This window comes from Hyla sarda, chromosome 1 (assembly GCF_029499605.1).
Source record: "Hyla sarda isolate aHylSar1 chromosome 1, aHylSar1.hap1, whole genome shotgun sequence".
In the NCBI taxonomy this organism is placed as follows: Eukaryota; Metazoa; Chordata; class Amphibia; order Anura; family Hylidae; genus Hyla; species Hyla sarda.
The window spans coordinates 457170362-457191596 of NC_079189.1; the positions used below are offsets into that span (position 1 = coordinate 457170362).

Consider the following 21235-nt stretch of genomic DNA (forward strand, 5'->3'; position numbering starts at 1 on the left):
TCCAATCTGTGCTCTTCCAGATGTTAGAGAACTACAACTCCCAGCATGCCTGGACAGACTGAGCATGCTGAGATTTGTAGTTTTGCAACATCTGGAAGAGCACAGATTGGAGACCATTATACAGTGGTCTCCAAACTGTGGACCTCCAGATGTTGCAAAACTACAACTCCCAGCATGCCCAGAAAGCCAAAGGCTGTCTGGGCATGCTGGGAGTTGCAGTTTTGAAACTCTCAGAGGCAGCAGTGAGATCGCTTTACGGCGATCTCACTGCTGCCAATGAAGATGCCGCACTGCTGCCGGAAACTCACCTCCGGGACGCAGCGCCGCCGGGACCGCACGGAGGACGCCGGGACCGCACGGAGGACGCCGGGACCGCTCGGGACACCGCTCCGACAGGTAAGTGACGCCGGGGGACGGGTCAGGGACACTTAGCAGAGCGGTGTGTGTCCCGATCCCCGTGATCGGGACTCACACACCGTGCTGCTAAGTATTTTCATAGCGAAACGCTGCTATCAGCTAGTCAGATTTGACCAGCTGATAGCAGCGATCGCTGGGGGGGGGTGGGGGACGAAACCCCCCGTGGTCGCACGGTAAGATGGCTGGCTATCAGTGATAGCCACCATCTTTCCGGGCGCTGCGGGATGCCGCGAGTAGCGGCAGTAATGTCCATGACGTACCTGTATGTCATGGGTCGGGAACACCTTGCCACCCATGACGTACAGGTATGTCATAGGTCGGGAAGGGGTTAAAGGGGTATTCCAGTAAAAAACTTTTTCTTATATATCAACTGGCTCCAGAAAGTTAAACAGATTTGTAAATTACCTTTTTTATAACTATTAAAAAATCTTAATCCTTTCAGTACTTATGAGCTTCTGAAGTTAAGGTTGTTCTTTTCTAAGTGCTCTCTGATGACACCTTGTTACGCCTAGCGCTCCGGGTCCCTGCTCCTCCCCTGAGCGCTCACGGCGTCTCTCTTCCTGCAGCGCCCCGGTCGGTCCCGCTGACCGGGAGCGCTGCACTGACATGGCCGTCGGGGATGCGATTCGCACAGCGGGACGCACCCGCTCGCAAATCGCATCCCAAGTCACTTACCCGTCCCGGTCCCCTGCTGTCATGTGCTGGCGCGCGCGGCTCCGCTCTCTAGGGCGCGCGCGCGCCAGCTCTCTGAGACTTAAAGGGCCAGTGCACCAATGATTGGTGCCTGGCCCAATTAGCTTAATTGGCTTCCACCTGCTCCCTGGCTATATCTGCTCACTGCCCCTGCACTCCCTTGCCGGATCTTGTTGCCTTGTGCCAGTGAAAGCGTTTAGTGTTGTCCAAAGCCTGTGTTACCTGAACTCCTGCTATCCATCTTGACTACGAACCTTGCCGCCTGCCCCGACCTTCTGCTACGTCTGACCTTGCCTCTGCCTAGTCCTTCTGTCCCACGCCTTCTCAGCAGTCAGCGAGGTTGAGCCGTTGCTAGTGGATACGACCTGGTTGCTACTGCCGCAGCAAGACCATCCCGCTTTGCGGCGGGCTCTGGTGAACACCAGTAGCCTCTTAGAACCGGTCCACCAGCACGGTCCACGCCAATCCCTCGCTGACACAGAGGATCCACTACCTGTAAGCCGAATCGTGACACACCTGTCTCGGGAAACACCCAGTTTAGAAGAGGTTTGCTATGGTATTGCTTCTAAACTGGGCGTTTCCAGAGACACGTGTCATCAGAGAGGATTTAGACAGAAAAGAACAACCTTAACTTCAGAAGCTCATAAGTACTGAAAGGATTAAGATTTTTTAATAGTAATAAAAAAAGTAATTTACAAATCTGTTTAACTTTCTGGAGCCAGTTGATATAGAAGAAAAAGTTTTTTTCTGGAATACCCCTTTAAATGAAAATCCGTTTATTAAACGTCCGTTTTCTGTGTAAAAACAGACGTTTAATAATGGATGAAATAACGGGTGCTAACAGCTGAATAAATATTCATCCATTAAGACCCGTTATCCCTCATGTATGGCCGAACACCTCTACCTACAGACTCCCACAGCCGGGACTTCTACTACTCCCATCATGGAACAGACTCCTTTCCATGATGGGAGTAGTACGGCACTATGCACTGCTAATAGAAATACTTTTCATTCATATGGCGGCAGGGGTATATGTATATAAAAGGACTGGGTGGGGCAGATATAAAGCATTATTTGCCCCCCCTCCCCCACAGCGCTTCTATATACATATGCCGCTGCAGCGCTATGTATGAAAGTATTTCTATCAGCAGCATCGGGCGGCCGCTGCGAGGGTACATATACATGTGGCGGCGGGGGGGGGGGGGGGGGGTATATATTTAATGCGCCTGTCGGGGGCATATATTTAATGCGCCGGCGGGGAGTATATATTTATTAATGCGCCGGGGGGGGTCATATCTAATGCGCTGCTGGGGGGCTAGATATATAGGCTATATGTCTGCGCCTCCCCCCCCCCCCCCTTAAGCGCTATATATCTTGCCCCCCCAGATATGGCAACAGCAAAAAATATTCAGATCTATACCAAGAGGCATAAGTATAATAGTGTCTCAGCTCTCAAAAAGCCCTTGTTTTGGATAAATATAAAAACATACTTTTATTGATATGCATTAAAATTAGATCCACACATGAAAAAATGATATGCTATAAATAACCCTTGACACCTATCATGAATCCCTATAAACCTGAGAGTCCGAAATAATGATAATATCAAGCGGGTGAGTAAGACCAACAGTTGGTACTTGTGCTCATGAATGCACAAAGGGTTGCTCAGGATCTCTCACGTCTCGTAATAAGCAACCATAATGGTAGGCAATACCACCAGACATAAATAATGACAATAATAATCGCTCACCGCCGGGGGTCGAGTAACTAGTTAGCATGGAGGAGTCTTGTTCGTTATCGGAATTAACGAGAGAAATCGCTCCTCCAACTAAGAACGGCCATGCACCACCACCCACAGAATCGAGAAAGAGCTATCAATCTGTCAATCGTTACGCGACCCCCGGCGGTGAGCGATTATTATTGTCAATATTTATGTCTGGTGGTAATGCCTACAATTATGGTTGCTTATTACGGGATGTGAGAGATCCTGAGCAACCCTTTGTGCATTCATGAGAGCAAGTACCTACTGTTGGTCTTACTCACCCGCTTGCTATTATTATCATTATTTCGGACTCTCTTTCAGGTTTATAGGGATTCATGATAGGTGTCAAGGGTTATTTATAGTTATAATTTTTTCACATGTGCAATATAATTTTAATGCATAATAACGGATATTATAAACTGGGTGCAAACAGATTACATAAAAGCTCATCCGTCAGCCATAGACTTCAATGTTTAAAATAACGGTCGTTAATTTACCCGTTTCTTCCGTTATTTCTTCCGTCACAACTAACGACCGTTATTCATGACGGACTATAACGGGTCATAAAGGATAATCAAAAAAATCCCATAGACTTTAATGGGATTGTTTAATGGCCGTTTAACAGGGCTTTTCTAACGGACGTTTGTAACGGATGAATTTTTATAGCGTGAAAGCAGCCTAATGAAAACACAGCTAAATTTAAATTCAGTAGGTTTCAGAACTGCAATCTATCATAATTCTTTGTTGTTTTCATACACTGGCCGTGTCTATTCTAGAAGCCCAGATAAGCTATTAAAGGAGTATTCCGGGCAAAAACATTTTATCCCCTATTCAAAGGATAGGGGATAAGATGTCTGATCGCGGGGGGTCCCAGCGGCGGCATGCAACCCCCCCCCCTCCCCGCGATCAGACATCTTATCCCCTATCCTTTGAATATCCCTGCAGCACCCGCATTCTACGCGGGAGCTGCGTCTCCAGTTAAGGAAACCCCCTGCCATAGACATGAATGGAGGGGGCGTGGTGTGACATCACGTCCCCAGTCCCAGAAACCCGGAGGTTTCCGAAACTGGAGACGCAGCTCACGCATAGAATGCGGGTGCTGCAGGGAGAACTCGGGGGTCCCAGGGGCGGGCCCCCCGCGATCAGACATCTTATCCCCTATCCTTTGGATAGGGGATAAAATGTTTTTGCCCGGAATACCCCTTTAAGGATATACCAAATGGACAGACCATGCAGAACACACATATAGTATGATCATATTTACTGTGTATTAAGCACAGAACAAATATTTAGTAGCTCGTATTCCTTTTAGGTTTGCTATGGAAGATTATTTATCACTACAACTTTTGCCACAAGAGAATAGACACCTTGCATCACTCAATAAAATACATCCCAAGTGCAATGTACAAAATAAAGAATCACAAATTCATCACCTACAAGCAATATGAATTATGAAAACAATCCATGAATGCGCTCTCCCTCTGTGACAATATGATAACCCTACGGCTTCATTATTGTTGTCAATACAAATGGCTGACACTCAGCAGAGACATTCTTCTTTGTGAGAAACTTTTCCACTTGGCAGCTGCCATCACGAGCATGTAAAATGGGAGATGCAGGAGATTTTATGTAGAACCAACATTTCAGTTAATAAATTCATGATATTATACGCTGCACGGCTTTGATAGGCATTGTTTCAACCACAAATGTGATTCATATATAAATTAAACATTTAATTATTTCAACAAAGTGCATTAGGAAAGACAATTTCAGAGATAAAAGTGCAAGAAAGAAAGGTCAAACACAAGTTCAGACCATGCAATAGGGTGGCAGATTTATGAAATGCATTTAATTTGGCAGATGGCAGAGCACAATAGCAAGGAAAATGATGACAGATTGTGAATACAAAAGTCTGCATCACACAGGTTTTGAGGATAAGACGAGGGCAGCTCAGAAGGTGCATAACGTCTTTATCAGGTGGGAGATGCCCCCCATACTATGAGAGTCTGAATAGACTGCCACTCTTCTCGTGAGTGTCTGCATATGTGGTGACCCAGCACAGCTGTACCAGCTGCTTTGCTGAACTTAACTTGGGTGAAAATAGTGTCATAAGGTTTGCTAGAGAGCATGTATGTCTGAAATGCCCACAGCCTATGCAGTGGTCCCTTATTTTACTATATTAATTGGATCCAGGATGACCATTGTATGTTGAGACAAGAAATCTATAGAAACCTGGTAATTGGTTCTGAAGCCCACAAAATGTCATCCCAAAATAGGAAATAATTAGGATTAAAGAAAACTAACATAACTAGATCACTAGATAACTAATGGAGATAAAGAAAGTCCTTACATATAAAAGGTAAGAAAGAGCTGACCAAAAAAGTTAAATGGTGCCGCCCTAACCTGGTGTCCCAAGGAGCAGCTAACCCTGGCACACTTAAAGAGTACTATAGAGAGACTGCCGGTTCGGTGCCATGCAGTAGAGACACGCGGAGAGAGAGCTCCCTACTCGCAGGCTGTTTAAAGGTCTAAGTTACCCGCAATCGCTCAGCATGTCCTGACCTCGGTGGTGGACTGTATGAGCCAGAAATCAAGGGGAAACCCACCACAGGCTGCAGCAGCAGATCCAGTATTGCCGGCTTCTCGCGCCTCCAGCCGCGCTACTTCTCAGTTACCCTCAGAGCCCGGGTCCGTGAATGGTGGTGATGACTATGACTTACCCCAGCTGGACTATGCTCTTCTGGCCGTGGATGTGGCGAAATCGATCGCCCCTAAGGTGCACAAAGCCATTATAGCTACGATCCAAGACACCCTGGCCATACTGCAGCAGTCGGCCGCCCTGCATGAGATGCGCAGCAATGGCAGAGCGGGTACAGACTTCAGAGGAGGTAAACTCTCACTCTGCAAGCTGCATTGCCACACTGGAATCTGAATGCAGACACCTCAGAGACAAAGTAGAGGACCTTGAGAACAGGTCCCGCCAAAGCAACCTTCGGATCTTAGGGCTCCCTGAATAGGTTCCAGCTAGAGACCTGATCTATATTTGTGAAGTATCCCTACCTAAAGTGCTGGGCCTGCCGCACCCGTGCAAGGTGGAAAGGGCGCACAGGCTGGGACTGAGGTCTCCCCAGAAAAGTAGCATGGTTCTCTGCCACCTAAAACGTCTTTCGGCAGATGTGGCTCTGTTGCAGGAGACTCATTTGATGGTAGAGGATTACCCCAGAATGAGAAAATGGTGGGTTGCCAGGCTTGAAGGATCGCCAGCGGTTAATCATAAAGCTGGTGTGCTGATCCTAATTCACAAATCTTTTACTGGTGAAATCCTAGATGTCTCTAATGACACTGAGGGGCAGATCTGCTCCATCCATGTTAGTACAGCCTCTAAAGAGGTGGAAATCTTTAATGTGTACGGCCCTAACACTGACACTGGCTCCTTTCTAGAGGGTTTAAAAGACAGAGTGATACATAGCGCTGTGGGCCACAAGGTGATAGCGGGCAACTTTAATGCTGTGATGGATGAGGTGGAAGACAGAAAGAGCAACCACCCTATTCCACCAACTAGACGCACCCATGACTCCCCCCTTACCCACTGGGCCTCTTGCAATGGCATGATAGATGCCTGGCATGTGCTGCATCCAGAAGCATAGGACTTTAGTCACTATTCCCACATTCATGATTCGTGGTCGATACTGGATTACTGTTTTCTGCCCGGTTCCCTGCTTCCTAGGATTCAGCACATCATCGAGGACATGGTTATATCAGACCATACACCTCTAGCATTACACCTGTCTGATCTGATACTGCGTGGCTCCAATTTTATCTGGAGGTTCCTTACTGGACTAGCTAGAGATGAGCAATTCCATACCCTTTTAAAAGGGTGGTGGCTGGAGTACGTGGGAGATAATGCGGCCCATGTTACCTCCCCCCAACTCTATTGGGACGCTGCTAAGGATAAGTACTAAGTGGTAGGATTTTGGCCTACACTGCTACGTTTAAAAGGAAGGTTTCCTCTCAGATTTTAGCTTTGGGTTCCGCCCTCTGGGCAGCTCTTACTATTTCTCCCTCTGCCCAATCCAAGGAGGCTTGGTTTGTAGCTAAATCGCCCTATGCCGCTTGGATAAAGAAAATGGATAACTTGTCATGCACACAGTTTGAGGCCTCTTTGTTGTTTCGCTATGGAAATAAGCCAGGAAGATTACTGGCACGTTTTGCCTCATAGCTATATACAGGTACTGAGGGATAGTGCGGGAGCGACACAAAGAGATCCCAAAATTATCTCTGACACATTGAGCACCTATTTTCAGGACCTCTACTCTAATACGGATCCACCTGCCACTCCGGTCCAAGATTGGTTGCACCAGGCGAATCTTCCTTCCCTCACTGTGGAGGAGCTTTCAACTTTGAACACTCCAGTATCGGCTGAGGAACTGGAGGGGGTGGTGAAGGGGTTAGCAGCCGGGAAGGCCCCGGGGCCTGACGGGTTTTCAGGTGACTTTTATAAAATCGTGAAGACCAAAGTGACCCCCCCCCTCTTTGTTGTCCCTGTTCAACTCCTACCTGCAGGGGGCTCCCATTCCGCAAACTATGAATACAACATACATTAAAGTTTTACCTAAATTGGGGAAGGATTTACTATCTCCTGATGGGTACCGCCTGATATCTCTCATTAACGTTGACCTTAAAACTTATGTCCAAGATTTTAGCTGATCAGCTAGCCCAACTTCTACCCCGTCTTATTTCTCCTCGAGGTCCATTTTTGGCGTACCACCTTTCTTTATATGCTACACCAGTGGCTAGGATAGCCACACCAGGTTTTCTCTCCTCGTCTTTCTCTCCCAATAGTTTTTGATATTTTGTCAGATTTTGGTCTAGTGTCTGGATATAGAGTTAATATAGCGAGCGTTCTATTGAATCTCTCCCCCGCAAGGGAATAATCTAGCGGCTGCTGATCTCCCTTTATCCATAGCTGTGACCACCACTCCTCTGAAATATTTAGGAATTTGGGTTGAAAAAACTACTTCCTCCCTGTATACATTGAACTTCCCTCCCTTGATACATAAAATTATCTCCGTGTTATGTAGGTGGGAATCCCTGCCTCTCCCGCTGCTGGCTCGCTGTCACTTACTGAAAATTTAAAGTTTTTCTAAACTTCTTTACCCGTTGCAGACTATTCCAATTCTGTTGCCTCATCGTGATGTAACTACCCTTACTTCGTCTTTTACTATGTTTTTGTGGGCTAATAAACATCCCCGTATTGCTCTAAAGAAATTGATGTTGCCCAGGGCGAAGGGGGGGGGCTGAATTTCCCTGATATTAGACACTATAACGTGGCTTGCCACTTTCGTCACAGTATTGACTGGCTTCGAGGAAGTGATATGTACTCTAACACGTCTTTAGAGGCTGCTCTCCTGGGCCCCTGGGTGCTCTCCTTCACACTAAGTTTGGAGCACTACCCCGTTCTGTAAAGCATAGCGTAGCTCTCCGCGATACCATAGCAGCTTGGACGATTTGTAGGGCGTCCATGAGACTTCCCTTCGCCCTGAGCAAACATATGCCCCTGTGGGGCCACCCAGAATTTCCCCATGTACCAGCAGTGGAGGGAGCCAGGGAAGCATACGGTTAGCCACCTTTTCCATCAGTCAGAGCCATGTTTTCTCACGTTCGATGAGATGTGTCAGAAGTATGCCATACTGGTGGGACACTACCTACCCTACTGTCAGGTCAAAGCCTTTTTGTCTTCTCGTCTCTCTGACTTATCTAAAGAAATGACCCCTACCTCTTTTGATAGCTTTACGTCATTAGATTCGGCATGTCACTCCTTATCCACATTGTATTGTCATGTACAAAGGAAGGGGACGGACGCTCTGCAATCTTCCCTTTTCCTTAACTCTACTGATCCTTGAAGGTTGGAGCAAGGTGTGTGATATGTGAATCGCGGAGAGAAACAAACAGTTCAAAATTATGCACCATGCTACACATGGGTTTTCTTTCCAGTGTACTCCAGACCACCCTGACAGGATAGAGCCTTGTCCTAATTGTGGTGCATTTCCCACTGACCTTTTACATGGCTTGGTGATTTGCACACACTCTCATGCCTTTTGGACTAATTTATTCACCCTCCTTAGTAGGAAACTGTCCATCTCCCTTCCTCTTGACCGTAATCTAATTCTCTTACACATAGCCCCAGCTGGAGTCACATGAACTATTTTACTACACACTATTATCTTAGTAGCTAAACGCTGCCTACTATCACACTGGCTAGTCCCCACTATGCCTACACTCACTGAAGTCCTAATCCAAGTTAAACGTTATATGTTTTTTGATGTCACAGAGTTAGGCCGGACCTGGCAGAAATCGGCGAAAAGCTTTTTTAAGAAGTGGAGAACCTTCATGGTCAGGTTTTTAGTGATGCTGAGATTCGGCAAGTTATGATTGTCTTTAAAGATACTCCATGGTACCTCACTGGGGCTGTAGCGGGTTCCTTGGGCAGACTTCTAATTACATAGGGGAAGGGAGCGGGAGGCCTTCTGGGTCCTACTGATCTGCAGCATTTGCATTAATTGTCTAGTGTTGCATAGAATTGGATGAACCATGCTACATTTCTACATAATTTCTTATGCGACTGAGATTGTTATGTCTGTTAAAGGGGTTATCCACCCTAAGGTGATTTTAGTATGTACCTGGCAAACTGTAATGGACATGCTTAGGAAGGATCTGCACTTGTCTTGGGGCTAAATCATGAGATTACCATAACACTGAGGCTAGCTTTTTGTGAACTTGTATTTCCTGCTTGACTTTTCTTTTTTTGACTGCAAATCCCACAATTCTATTTTCCTCCATCCCACACATCAGCCACCCAACCCATTGAAACATAAATGAGCTGCAGACCTGTGCTTTTCAATCAGGGTGCCTACAGCTGTTGCATTAGTTGCAGATTGCTTCCTCCACCCATTGAAGCAGACAGGCTCCCTGTCATCAGCTGACTAGTGAGTCAGGTCTCGGCCGCATTGCAAGCTGGGAAAAATCTGAGACAACAGTAATTTTGTATGCTGGTAAAAATAAATAGGGAGGTGAAAATCACAGAAGAATTGTGAGAAAACAGTCACACACAGGTACAGACACTATATTGTGAACTACACTAACTTTACAGCTCCTGTAGCATAGTCAAATAAAAAAAAAAAATTCCCGGAATACCCCTTTAAAATGAAAAACTCAAACATATAAAAAAGAAAAAAAAGCAGGGCCCTGTGCACTGAGGACAAGCAGGGCCCTGTGCACTGAGGACAAGCAGGGCCCTGTGCACTGAGGACAAGCAGGGCCCTGTCCACTGAGGACAAGCAGAGCCCTGTGCACTGAGGACAAGCAGGGCCCTGTGCACTGAGGACAAGCAGGGCCCTGTGCACTGAGGACAAGCAGGGCCCTGTGCACTGAGGACAAGCAGGGCCCTGTGCACTGAGGACAAGCAGGGCCCTGTGCACTGAGGACAAGCAGGGCCCTGTGCACTGAGGACAAGCAGGGCCCTGTGCACTGAGGACAAGCAGGGCCCTGTGCACTGAGGACAAGCAGGGCCCTGTGCACTGAGGACAAGCAGGGCCCTGTGCACTGAGGACAAGCAGGGCCCTGTGCACTGAGGACAAGCAGGGCCCTGTGCACTGAGGACAAGCAGGGCCCTGTGCACTGAGGACAAGCAGGGCCCTGTGCACTGAGGACAAGCAGGGCCCTGTGCACTGAGGACAAGCAGGGCCCTGTGCACTGAGGACAAGCAGGGCTCTGTGCACTGAGGACAAGCAGGGCTCTGTGCACTGAGGACAAGCAGGGCTCTGTGCACTGAGGCTCTGTGACATGCTCCCGGCTCACACATCAGGATGATTGACAAGCCAGGAGCCTTCAAAAATGAAAATAATGAAAATAAATCCAGAAAAGAAGGGAAAGTGTGCTATTTAATGGGAATTTCAATTTTCACTCATTATGAGAGAATAAATCTTCTCTTCCAGATGTCCAAGTGAAAGCTTGTCCCAGAAATTTACATGTGAAATGTCATTTATTACTCCTGAGAAATCTGCCAACTGCTCAGTGATAATGGGAGGAGTACATAGACAGGGTATTTTCTGCAGCTGATTTTGCTACCCCATTGACTTCAATGGGTAGAAAAATATGCAGCAGCAAATACGCAGCAAAATACCCTAAAAGGGAATGTGTCACCCAGATATTTTTTCCCTGCTAAAAGTCATATACTGAAACATGCTTTTTTTTGTTTTGCCTATCTGTTTCTATTTCCTGATTGTAATTTTTTTTATAGTATTTTTTTTGTGCATTCATATGGGGGCAGCCATCTTGTGTGATCTGTTTCTTAACAGCATTTATAGATATGCTTCACAGCATGACCTGTGGGCATATACTGCAAATGATAGGAGCTGTCCCAAATTGGAAACTGCAATATTTCAGGATTATTTTAAAATATAGATCGTAAAATAGAAAAAAAAACTCCCCAAAAATTATTTAAAAAAAAAAAATAATAATAATTGGTTAACATAAAAACCTGATTTAAATATTAGGTCATTTGTTGACAACACATTCCCTTTATCTTTACACAATTATTCCTAATTGCTACATTTCCATAGTTTGTTTAAAAAAAAAAAAAAAAAAAACTGAGTACAGGAACACTCACAAGTTATTGTACTAACAGTATAATATTCATAAAGAACTGTCAGAAAATATCCAAAAAAGGAGTCTGCTGAAGGTGAACATTATTATTAGACAGACGCTATAATATTATATAATATATATATATATATATATATATATATATATATATTAAACTTCCTCCTCTAGGAAACAGCAGCCAACACGGAGTCCAGGTATTATGTAGGCTACAAGGTCTTTATTTGCATCAGAGAATAAAGTGCGACGTTTTGGCTACCAAGCCTTTTTCAAGCATAGTAAAAACGTACAAATATCCATTTTAAATAGGTAACCGTCAAGGAGCGTGGACCTCTCGGAGATTGCAGCATCGGCGGTGAGTTATAAACCATCAGATGTATTTAGTAGTGACATGGAGTCCCCCTCACTGTATCATCCTGTTTTATTGTATATTATACACGAGGGATCCTTGCGATCTAACATTTGTTTACATGTATGACAGCTGTCATTGCACATGATCACTTCCCCAACCAATGAGATATAGGAGGTTGGCTTATTGATGATTACTATAGGTTGCACTGGTTTTTTAACCAATCATGTCACTCTGTTACCTATTTAAGATGGATATTTGTAGGTTTTTACTATGCTTGAAAAAGGCTTGCTAGCCAAAACATCGCACTTGCTCTGATGCAAATAAAGACCTTGTAGCCTGCATAATACCTGGACTTCGTGTTGGGTGCTGTTTCCTAGAGGAGGAAGTTTTATGTGGATCCAGTGTGGCATACTGGGGGACACTTTGCACCACACTAGAAGACATCCTGTGCTGAAATTTTCATAGTGATTCCTATATATATATATATATATGTTACAGTTAAAATTAGTTTAAAACTGGTGTAACATATACACTGTATAGTATAGCTGTAAAACCGAAACTACACCTAGGGCTACCATCAGGTCTATAAACTTGACTAATATGTAACATAAGCGCTATGATATGGATATGGTGGTGTCCCCAATTGTGCTGTTTGACTAAAGTGTACGTACCCGTATATCATACACAATATAGAGATATCTAAAATACAGTTTATTAGTAAGCGCTAAATGGGACTTAGAATAATTAATTAAATACGTGTATAGAATGGTATAGATAAATGCATACCTATATAGAGATGTGATGGATTTAAATGTGTATATGTTAGCTAACCTATGAATTATACCTGTATAATTGCATGTATGTTGGTTTTTGTTTATGGATTAATGGCAATGATGTGCTGCGGTATACATAGGTATAGCACTAACTGATAGGAAAAAACAACGTCTGTTAGTACATGCCGGTAATGAGGGAATCAGTAATGTTCACTTTATCCAGTTTGTTATACTTGCGGTTTTGGTGCGGTTTTTCATGCGGTGCAGGTATTCCGATTGTTGATTAAGAAGAGATGGCTGTGTCCAGAATCGTGAGGGTAAAACGCGAGAACGCCCCGGCCGGTGGCGTCTCGACTGTACCTTGCGCACTTCACGGTCAGTCCGGTGATGTTGGACGATCAGTGGTGACATCACTACTGGTGCCTTGAAGGTCCACAATACTATTCTACATGTTTCGGAAACTGGGATACGGTTTCCTTCCTCATCCGGTCCCCGACGAAGGAAACCATATCCCAGTTTCCAAAACGCGTAGGCTAGTATTGTGGAGCACCAAGGCACCAGTAGTGACATCACCACTGATCGTCCAACATCACCCGACTGACCACGAAGTGAGCGAGGTACGGTCGAGACGCCACCGGCTGGGGCGTTCTCCCATTTTACCCTCATGATTCTGGACATAGGCATCTCTTCTTAATCAACAATCGGAATACCTACACCGCATGAAAAACCGCACCAAAACCGCAAGTATAACAAACTGGATAAAGTGAACATTACTGATTCCCTCATTACCGGCATGTACTAACAGACGTTTTTTATATCAGATATCCCTTTACTTATTATGGACAATGTCAGCATAGCTATCAATCACATCTCTATATAGGTATGCATTTATCTATACCATTCTATACACGTATTTAATTAATTATTCTAAGTCCCATTTAGCGCTTACTAATAAACTGTATTTTAGGTCTATAAACTTACAAATAACGCAGATAGAAATCACAGCACTCACCCCCACTATGAATACATATTTATAAGCTTTATTTAGCTCATGGCAGGACAGGTAAACACAGATATGCAAGGTCATCTCCAGGCTACCTACTTCAGGTCTAGTTGTCTAAAATATAGAATGCAACCCTTGTCCATATGTATATGGATCTCATAGCAGGGATACCCCAGCTAAGGGCCCACATTAACAGTGTGAAAAGCCATTGCCAACAGTGATGGAAGATTTGGTATTTCCACTGTATGCGGACAACTACTGTAACCTCACCCTAATTTTTTAGTTCTTAATCTCAGAAATAACCTTTAGGCTAGGATACCACTTTTTTTTTTTTCACTGGAAAAAAAAAAACGCCAGAAAAAATGCTAGTGCTATTTCCTACGGTTTTTCTGCCGTTTTTGCAATTGAATTGAAATTGTGTTGTGTTGTGTTGTGTACCAAAAAAAAAGGATGCAGTAGGGATGGGAAAAAATTTATTTAAGGAAATTTGTATTTTTTATAATGAGCTTTTAGTTAATTTTTAATAAAGCGTATAAGTGCGTTTCACTTTTTTTCCCTCTATTTTTTTTATTTTTTTTTAGGTAGTACCACTACTCCCATCATGGAACAGACTGTTCCATGATGGGAGTAGTAGTACCTGTACTAATAGACATATCGCCCCGGGTGTCATTCCTGACCGTCCATAATATAGCAGATGCGGAGCGGCTCTATACAGCTCTCGCATCTCTGCTCTGCACTCCGGCCATTGATGTGAATAGAAATAGAAGAGCGGGGATTGGCTGCCACCATCCGGCCAATCCCCCCTCTTAGCGGAAAATATGAATGAACGATGTTCTATTCACATCACTGGCCAGAGTACAGAGCAGAGATGCGAGCGCAGGAGAAAGAAGCTCCGCATCTCTGCAATAGAAAGGATGATTGCAGCGGGTGTCAGGAGTCACACTTGCTGTGATGTTTCCTTAACTGCAGGTACTACTACTCCCACACTCTGCTCCATGTTGGGAGCTGTAGTACCTGCAGTTAAGGAAAGATCACAGCGGATGTCACTCCTGACACCCGTTGTGATCCTCCTGTATAATGTATAGATGCGGCCGGCCGCTCTTCTATATTTCCCTGTACCGACGTATATATACACCTATTAATATTTCCCACAGAGAGTTGTGATTGGCTGGAACCATCTGGCCAATCACAGCTCTTTGAGGGAAATATGAATAGGTGTATATATACGGCAGTGCAGGGAACCATAGAAGAGCGGCTGGCTGCATCTATACATTATACAGAAGGATCGCAACGGAACCCGGGGCAATCTGCCAATTAGTACAGGTACTACTACTCCCAGCATGAAACAGTGTGTCCCATGCTGGGAGTAGTAGTACCACCTAAAAAGTAAAGAAAAAAAAGTGAAAAATACACACACACACACACACTAAATTTTTTGTGCCCTGCCTGCACACACAAATTGATCCCTGTTTAAAAATGTATTAAAATGTTGTTATAAAAAAGATACATTTCTTTAAACACAATCAATTTTTTTCCATCACTACTGTGTCTTTTTTTAATATTTTTTTTAATGGTACCCTACGAAATTTTATTAAAGGTATCTCCATCACTTTTTTTTACTCCCATAGACTTCTATGGGAGAAAAACGCCACGATTTCAGGGAAAAAACGCCATTGACTCACCATTCTGTGATTTTGAAAAACTGCCAAGGAGTGGAAAAACACCAAAAAAAGAGTGAAAAAACACCAAAAGGATAAAAAAAAAAAACGCCAAACTGAAAAACGGCAAGTGGAAAAATAATTTTTGCGATTTATCATTGATTTACAGCTAACATCTGGCCGCAGCGTTTTTTGGCAGAAAAAACGCCACGCGGCAGAATTGGTGTTTTTATTGGTGTTTTTCCCCCAAAAAACCAAGTGGAATTCCAGCCTTAAAGCATACATGTCATTTTAGGTAAGGCTACGTTCACACAGCACTTTTGTTTCCATTTTACATATATTTTTTTAGCTGTTTTTCAGCCTAAAAAGTGGCAAGACACTCAGGCTGTGTTGCACCAGACCGAATTTATGTGGGCAAGTTTAAGCTTGATCAGCCTTTGTCAGTGCTGGCTAATAGAGGGAAGTCAATACACCAACAATTATAACACAATCCATGGTGTGCAATTTGTAATGAGATGTGATGGGGCCATGAGCATGAAGCAAGCAGCGTACAGTGACGGCAGACACAACGTTGATAATTAAACATTATCTGATTCCCACTTACAGTCTTCTCCATCTGTTATTGTTTGTTTTCCTGGAACATGAATACAGCTGACACAGTCATGTCTTCATTGATGTACGCAACGTGCGGCAGCTCTCACCAAAATAATAACATGAAAATGCATTTATAAAACAGAGTCAGCAAATGAAATATGCCGCAGATGTGTTAATGAATACTTAACATCTTGCCGGGAAGTGTCCTGTGTCCTTTTAGTCACCACAGAACCAGAACATCATTTTATATAAATAAGACTTTTATACTCTTAACAAGAAAAGACAAACGCAGGCTTCTGATACTATTCTTCTGCTCTAGTTCCCTCCTAGCTTAGTCATACTGGGCCAAAGAACCGAGACTAAAATAAACATCCGCAGCCTTTTATGTGGACCACATTTTAACACCTGTCATTCCAATAGTAGGTTACAATAAAGATGAGAAGAGGAAGTAAGCTCAGCCCATCCCTAGTGTAACCAGTAGGCATTTTCACTATAATAGCACAGAACTGGGTTATATAGGGTTTTACAACAGTTGTCCCTTGTTAACTTTTGGGAGCAATGAAGATGCTCACTTGAGTATAGTGGGACTTTTATAAAAGACCAACTATCCCACTGATGGTTCACTCTGCTGACACTCCAACATACAAAAAGTCTCAATGTACAGATACTGTAAATCCTGCACGGCATGGCAATGCTCCAGGCAGGTGTTTGTCTCTGCACTTAACCCACCCAATACAAGAGCACACCTAAAGGAGTATTTCAACATCAGGTAAGCAAAAAAATTAAAATAAGCTGCAAAAGCATATAGCATAGCTTACTTGTCTGCACCAATTCAAAAGCACAAAAAATCTACTTGTTTTGTGTGTTTGCAGTTTTCTCCCCTACCATGTAGAACATTATGCTATAAAGCAAGACAGTCTACAGCAGCGGAATAGAGTTCCTGTCTGCCACAGTGCTCTCTGCTGACACCTCTGTCCATGTCAGGAACTGTCCAGAGCAGCATAGGTTTGCAATAAGGATTTTTTCCTGCTCTGGACAGTTCCTGATACGGGCATCAGGTGTCAGCAGAGAGCACTGTGGACAAGACAAAAAAGAAATTCAAAAAGAAAAGAATTTCCTCTGTAGCATATAGCTGCTAAAAAGTACTGGAAGGGTAAAGATTTTTTAATAGAAGTTACCGTTTATACTAGTGTATAAGCCGACCCAAATATAACCAGAGGCTCCTAATTTCACCCCAAAAACCCAGGAAAAGTTATTGACTCGACTATAAGCCTAGGGTGGGAAATACATCATCCCCCCCTGTCATCATCCAGACCCCCACATTAACACCCTCATCATCATCACCCTGTCATCATCCCCCTTACTCATCACTGCCTGTCATCATCCCACACCCCCCCCCCTTCATCATCACCGCCTGTCATCATCCCACCCCCCTTCATCATCACCGCCTGTCATCATCCCACCCCCCTTCATCATCACCGCTTGTCATCAGCCCACCCCCTCCCCCTTCATCATCACCGCTTGTCAATGTCTGATTTAACAGTGGTCTTCAACCTGCGGACCTCCAGATGTTTCAAAACTACAACTCCCAGCAAGCCCTGGCAGCCATCGGCTGTCCAGGCTTGCTGGGAGTTGTAGTTTTGAAACATCTGGAGGTCCGCAAGTTGAAGACCACTGCAGCCTTCCACATCATCCAGCCCCCCTCTCACCCCCTTGAGTTTTGTACTCACCTCCGCTCGGCGGGACGTTAGGGTGCGTTGGTCCGGGCCATCTATGCTGCAGGGACCGTCTGGTGGGGAGGGATAGTCGCTCCGGGCTGTCCATCTTCACCGGGGGGCATCTTCTCCGCGCTTCGGGCCCGGAATAGAGACGTTGCCTTGACGACGACGCACAGGGACGTTGCTCATGAACGTCCCTGTGCGTCGTAGTCAAGGCAACGTGACTATTCCGGGGCCGGGCCCGAAGCGCAGAGTAGAGGCCCCACGGTGAAGATGGACAACTATCCTTCCCCACCGGACGGTCTCTGCAGCACAGATGGCCCGGACCAGCGCACCCTAATATCCCGCAGAGCGGAGGAGAGTACAAAAATAAAGGGGGGGGTCTGGATGATGACGAAGGCCGCAGTGGTCTTCAATCTGTGGACCTCCAGATGTTTCAAAACTACAACTCCCAGCAAGCCCGAACAGCCCATGGCTGCCCGGGCTTGCTGAGAGTTGTAGTTTTGAAACATCTGGAGGTCCGCAGGTTGAAGACCACTGAGGGGGGAGAGTTCACTCGAGTATAAGCCAAGGGGGGTGTTTTCAGCACGAAAAAATCGTGCCGAAAAACTCTGCTTATACTAGAGTATATACGGTATTTACAAATCTACACAAGAAGAAGAAAGCAGAGCACTCACCAGCGACCTTTCTTGCTAGCAGCTTTTATTACGGCATGTAGTTTTGTAGTTTACATCAACCGAGTACACATCGGGAAAATCACAGACAGGGAAGTGAAGACGTGAGACGCGGGGGTAACCTCTAGGTGACGGGCCGTTGCGCGCCCAGGAGAAGCGCTTCCGTCTCCAGACCAGGAGAAGCGCTTCGGCGCGCAACGGCCCGTCACCTAGAGGTTACCCCCACGTCTCACGTCTGCACTCCCCTGTCTGTGATTTTCCCGATGTGTACTCGGTTGATGTAAACTACATGCCGAAATAAAAGCTGCTAGCAAGAAAGGTCGCTGGTCGGTGCTCTGCTTTCTTCTTCTTCTTGTGTGGATTTATGGAATGCGGTTTCTTTAAGCGTGGAAGCACCACCTATGTACCTCCAGCAGTTGCAAAGGGAATCACTAGGCCCTCACGGGTTACCTATCTAGTGGACATTATTTAGTGGTGCCGAGCTTTTCTTCATTGAGACCTTATTTACAAATCTGTTTAACTTTCTGGCATCAGTTGATTTAAAGCCCAGATCTCAATCCAATCGAAAATCTGTGGTCAGACTTAAAGAATGCTGTTCACAAGCGCAAACCATCCAACTTGAAGGAGCTGGAGCAGTTTTGCAAGGAGAAATGGGCAAAAATCCCAATGGTAAGGTGTGGCAAGCTCATAGAGACTTATCCAAAGCGAGCTGTGATTGCCGCAAAAGGTGGCTCTACAAAGTATTGACTTTAGGGGGGGGGGGGGGGTAAATAGTTATGCACATTGACGTTTTCTGTAATTTTGTCCTATTTGTCTGCTTCACAATAAATAAATAATAAAACATCTTCAAAGTTGTGGGTATGTTGTTCTGTAAATTAAATAATCTAAATCCTCAAACAATCTATGTTAATTCCAGGTTGTGAGGTACCAAAATACAAAAAAAAAAAAGTCAAGGGTGGTGAATACTTTTGCAAGGCACTGTGTATATATATATATATATATATATATATATATATATATATTTTGTGTGTGTGTGTGTGTGTGTGTGTGAGTGAGTGAGAGTGAGAGAAGGAGAGAGAAAGAGATGGTGATTGAAGCTGTTGGGGGCTGATCAGGTAATGACATCACTCAAGGGTCTGGGCTACAACTTAGAGACAAGAACGCTATCTCCAGAAAAATCTAGACCGAACACACTCATTTTATCTGTATGGGAGTGCCAGGGATGCGTCTACAGCACAGCACATCCAGGAATAGAAAAACAGAGCTTTTTTTCCTTTCAAAAACCGCTCCCTGTCTGTCTCCAAGTTGGGTTCTGCAGCTCAGTTCCATTGAAATCAATGGAGCCAAGTTGTAATACCACACACAACCTGGGGAAAGATGTAGAGCTGTTTATGAAAGAAATTAGCTCTGTTTTTCTATTACTGGATAACCCCTTTAAATGGATAAGATGCAGATCATCTGAACTGACACTAACTTGAGGATGTCTGCGCTATAAACAGAGTAAAATCTTGAATAGGCCTAACACTTTTTTTTTTCTGAAATATTTATGCATTATTAAAGGAAAAATGTATATATTTAGTAAAATTCATTTTCAATGAGTATGTAACTCCCACACCTATAAAAGAAATACAGTACACTGGATTGTAGCCCTCATTCCGACCAACCTGTTGGGAACCTTGGAGAGGTCAATTTTATCTTTTGGTAGAACATAAGGAATCACAACAACTTTCTTTAAATCTGGTAACCCTGAAGAAAGCAGAAGCAAAATGGACATCAGTTTTGAGAGGAACAAGCATGCAGAGAAAATACAAAGTGGCTACTGCATTACTGGATTTCTATACGAAGTTAATAAACAGAAAAAAAACGATATATTATTTATTTTATATTGTAAGGGTGAAAATGTGTAGACAAGTCTTCAGAAAGCCAGCTAGGGTTTAGTCATATTCTCACCAAAAAAGAGAAGACATCATTTATAAATGGTATGTCTTCTAGTTCCATTTATGGTTTTGGCTTAAAAAAATGCACTGTGTGAATTTGACCATTCTTGGCCATAGGTAGACAGAGGATAATCACATGATTTGTTTCAGTAATATCTGTGACTTCCATGCATCTGAATGTGACTAGCAGGAATCCATGCACATGCGGCAGAAACAGTCCCATCCAGATGTAAATTGTGCAGAAAGGTTTTCAACGCATCTGGTTCAACACATATTACAGATAGGAGAACATGGCCAAACCCCATACAGAGAATTGCAACCAATCTAGTAATACAAATTTAACTTGTCACTAGGGTGTCTTTGGGCCCCACTTTCCACTCCCAGTTAGTCTTCTACTAAACATTTGGGTCTATTATTGTTTAAGAGTGATTATTTTGGGGTCTGCTTGGTGGGCCAGTCCATACTATAATATAGGGTTTCCACTGTGTGTGTGTGTGCAATATAATTGTATATATAATTAGGACATAACATGGATAACTAAACAAATGAAAAAAATTATTGCACATTGCAGATTAGTTACCCTACTGATGGTGACTAAATATTGAGGACATTGAGGCTATTCCACCTTTTCATTGTATTTCTATACAGTAAACCGATATGTATAACAGATGCCAGCTGAATACTGTACCTTTTACCACACTTTGCAGTTTCTCCAGATGAGAATGCTCCTTCCCATTATAAACTACGGCCTCCACCGAGAAGATTAACTTGGGCTGAATCTGAGAAAATCTGTCCAATACTCCCTAAAAAGAGAGACAAACAGAAACCTGTAAGAAAAGACAATACAAACTAGGAAAGCCTCCTAAATATACTAAATGTTCCGTGAAAAATTGTACAACATCCAGTTTAAAGAGGTAATATGCTGGAAATGTTATGTTTATATCAACTGGTGAAAGAAAGTTAAACAGATTTGTTAATTACTTCTATTTAAAA

At 44.1% G+C, this 21235-nt stretch overlaps 1 protein-coding gene across 3 annotated transcripts in view; it reads right to left on the bottom strand.

Annotated features, from left to right (window-relative positions):
- Positions 1-21235, bottom strand: part of AACS (acetoacetyl-CoA synthetase) — a 135567-nt gene that overhangs the window by 57426 nt on the left and 56906 nt on the right. For all 3 annotated transcript variants that reach the window (XM_056533778.1, XM_056533771.1, XM_056533762.1), the window contains exons 6-7: positions 20931-21045; positions 19970-20051 (exon numbers count right to left, since the gene is read on the bottom strand). In XM_056533778.1, the coding sequence (XP_056389753.1) occupies positions 19970-20051; positions 20931-21045 (197 nt within the window). The remainder of the gene's footprint in view (positions 1-19969; positions 20052-20930; positions 21046-21235) is intronic.